The 3,372-nt window shown below is 35.0% G+C and overlaps 1 protein-coding gene across 1 annotated transcript in view; it reads right to left on the bottom strand.

The window, feature by feature from the left end:
- Positions 1-603: 603 nt before the first annotated feature.
- Positions 604-3,372, bottom strand: part of PSMG2 (proteasome (prosome, macropain) assembly chaperone 2) — a 39,185-nt gene continuing 36,416 nt past the window's right edge. Inside the window, exons 6-7 of the mRNA XM_006877594.1 lie at positions 1,980-2,100; positions 604-696 (exon numbers count right to left, since the gene is read on the bottom strand). Coding sequence (XP_006877656.1) covers positions 604-696; positions 1,980-2,100 — 214 coding nt within the window. The remainder of the gene's footprint in view (positions 697-1,979; positions 2,101-3,372) is intronic.

Genomic DNA, 3,372 nt, shown 5'->3' with positions numbered 1-3,372 from the left:
GGAAATTAGTTATTTCCAAGTTATGCCCAATATAATCACAAGGATCTTTATAAGTGAAAAAATGGGAGCAGGAGAGTGAAGGGGTCAAAGTCAGATTTAAATATGCCATGCCCTCAGCTAAACTGTTGGACAAGGTCATGAGTCAAGAAATGCTGAAGCTGAAAAAAGCAAGGAATTGGATTCTTCCCTAGAATGTCTAGAAGAAACCAGTCCTGTCCGACACCTTCATCTTAATTGTGACTGATTTTGGATGTCCAACCTCAGAACTACAATACTTTTGTGGTGTTGTAGGTTACCAAGATTGTGGTAATTTGTTATAGCAGCCACAGAAAATTAAGAGTCTGAAGTGTTTGTTTTGTTTTTTAAAAAGATACATTTTAGACAAAACTTCTTAAGCATTTATTATACAAAATCTATACTTGTTGTATATGAAATGTATAGCAAAAAAGACCTTTTGTTAATCCTTGTTTCTTTAAGGTTTTCTATGGAAAGTAAATAATTACTTCCTAAGATCCTCAGATAGTACAAATTTTTGTATAGAATATTTAATAGTTGTATTACTGATAAATATCTTGAGACATGTGGTATAAAACTGAAACTGGATCAGAAAAGTGCAGGGGGAAGACCACTGCCAAAGAGTAATTTCCAAGAACTTGGTATTTTCCATGGTAAAACAGAAGCTCTGGGGTCATCGATCTGTAATTAAGAAGAAAATATTTTAATCTTTGATTTTACCATAAAATTTCCCTTTAACACAGAAGCATTATAAAACTCTTCTCTAGTTGTTGTTGGTTTTTTTGTTTTTTTCTAGTTGTTTTATTCCTTGTGGTTCTAGCACTTTTAGCCAGGCTTTATTAGTAAAGAAAAACACATTAATAAGTTTCTTATCTCCATGACAAAGATACATTTCTTAAATTCCAAATCATAAAGGTATGCCAGCCAGAAGGGCTACTAATTAAAATAAAAAAGGAGTTGTTGTTATGTGCCATGGAGTCAGTTCCGACTCAGCGACCCTGAACAGGGTTTCTGAGGCTGTAAATCTTTACGGGAGCAGAAAGCCTCATCTTTCTCCCATGGAACAGCTGGTAGTTTCGAACTGCTGACTTTGCAGATCGCAACCCGATTCATAACCACTACTCTACCAAAGAGTAGAAGTTAAAAAAATAAAATAAAAAATTACTGTTGTGTGGAATCCTCATGTGGTGCTTATATGATGAGTACTCAGCTATAAGGTTATTTTGAACCGAAAGGTTGGTGGTTCAAATTTGCCAGTCACTCACTTCTCAAAAATCCTGTACAGGTTGCTATGAGTTAGAACCAACTCAAAGACACTTAACAACAACAACAAATAGGATTGTGTGGTTTACATCAGTTTATTATCTGCAAAAGCACATACTCATAAAACAACTACCTACCACACACAGCAGCCTTGTTATGCTTGTTATGCTTAAAGGCAAACTGATTTCCTGGGTCTTGATCATAGGAAAGTCTTGATCATAATATATATTCAATAATGACAACATGGCTTACAAACAGTATTTTCTGTATATATATATATTTTTAACAACACATTAAAATACTCCCTAAACCAAAAACAAATGTTAACTCCAAAGAGAACTTGCTTATAAGAATTGTCAGATATAATTAAATGGACTATGAACAATGAAGAACTTCAGCGTTTCCTTATTGGGAAGTATGTGCTGGACTACAAGGTTCGGTGGTTCAAGCTCACTAGCTGCTCCTCATAAACTTTATACAGGTTCATTATGAGTCAGAAATGACTCAGTGATACTTAAAAACAACTACCAGCTTTAATGAAACGAGACTGGCCACCTATCCTTTCTTTTCAAAAGTTCAGCTTAAACTAAATTTTATATAACATGTCTATTCAACATCAACTTCATTTATTTGGTCTACTTATAAAGGATAAAATACACAAGCTTGATGAAGATATTATCAGAGGATTAATCAAAACTTACACATGGTTTGATGATCTGAAGCCATTCATTAAGATATTCAACAAGATCCAAAGCATCTGGGATATTATCTCCTTCAGAAACAAATTTCAACAGAACTGCCAATGGAATTTCTCTAGAACAACTACAACAAATAAATAATTAAGTATTCTTTCACTTATATAACAACAACAAGATTCACTGGTTTTGCTTGTTTAGAAAACTCAGACTAAGACATTTGATACTGGAATTGTTCTAAAGAAACAAAATAGTAAGGATGGGTTTTCTAAATTGGTTCTCAAGCCTGAGTAGTTTTAACGGCACTGAAATGCTGCTTTCATTAGCAAAGAAGGTGCTGCTAACATAATGGTATGAGGAGGAAATGTTAATATGAAAAATATCACTACCTGTAGATCAAGTTATTGGTGACAACTGAGACTAGGTGATTGTTTGATTTTTTTCTGCAATTTTGTCAGGATAAGAAGGGAAGCTGGTTGGTTGCTCCTATTGATAACAGACCGAGTGGTAAAGCAGAGACCAGCTCAGGGCTTCAGAATTACAGCTCAAGCAACACATAAAAGACCTCAAAGTTTCCATCTGTGCCCTGAAAGAATGCCTTATTTCTTGTGAGCTGATATTTCCAAATACCAAACCCACAGTCTTACTAAAAGAGTAGTTGAATTATAATACCAACTGAATTCCCAATCTCAAATGATCTCTATTACAGTAAAAGCACTGATTGGGAAAAAATGGGATCCTGAAACATGGGATGGGGATCTATGGGCAGATAATCAGGAAGCTGGGGACACTGGCCCCTAAATCATATTGAATCACTTTTGTCAACAACACCTCTCCTATCTGAAGAGATTACTCCACCTTTGTCTGATGATCCATTATCTGTAAAACCATTATCCGCTCTCTCTGCCCACACTTAAGATTAATTAATCCAACTATGACCGTACTCCAATAAATTTAAAAATCTAGAAGAAACTTCTAGGAAACACACGATCTACCTAAACTAACACAGACTTAAGTAGAAAACCTGAACACACTTGTAACGAAAAAGAAACGGATCAAGCAACCAAGTAAAAAAAGCCCTGGTCCAGATGACTTAACTGATGAACGCTACTGAAGAATAAGAGAGAAAGTGACCCAAACTATTCCAGAATACAGAAAAGGAAGGATAACTCTAGAATTTATTTTATGAAGCTAGTATAACTCTGACATGGGTACCAGGCAAACATATCATTACAAAAAGAAAATGATAGCTGCTTTGAAAGTTTCTCTGGGCAAATTATTGAATGATACAGAAAGCATCAAGAGAAGATGGAAGGAAAACACAGTCACTGTACCAAAAGGAAATGGTTAATGTTCAACCGTTTCAAGAGGTAGCATATGATCAAGAGCCAATGATACT

This window comes from Chrysochloris asiatica, unplaced genomic scaffold (assembly GCF_000296735.1).
Source record: "Chrysochloris asiatica unplaced genomic scaffold, ChrAsi1.0 scaffold00533, whole genome shotgun sequence".
In the NCBI taxonomy this organism is placed as follows: Eukaryota; Metazoa; Chordata; class Mammalia; order Afrosoricida; family Chrysochloridae; genus Chrysochloris; species Chrysochloris asiatica.
Note: the sequence above shows the minus strand (reverse complement) of the source record. Positions and strands in the feature narration are given on the sequence as shown.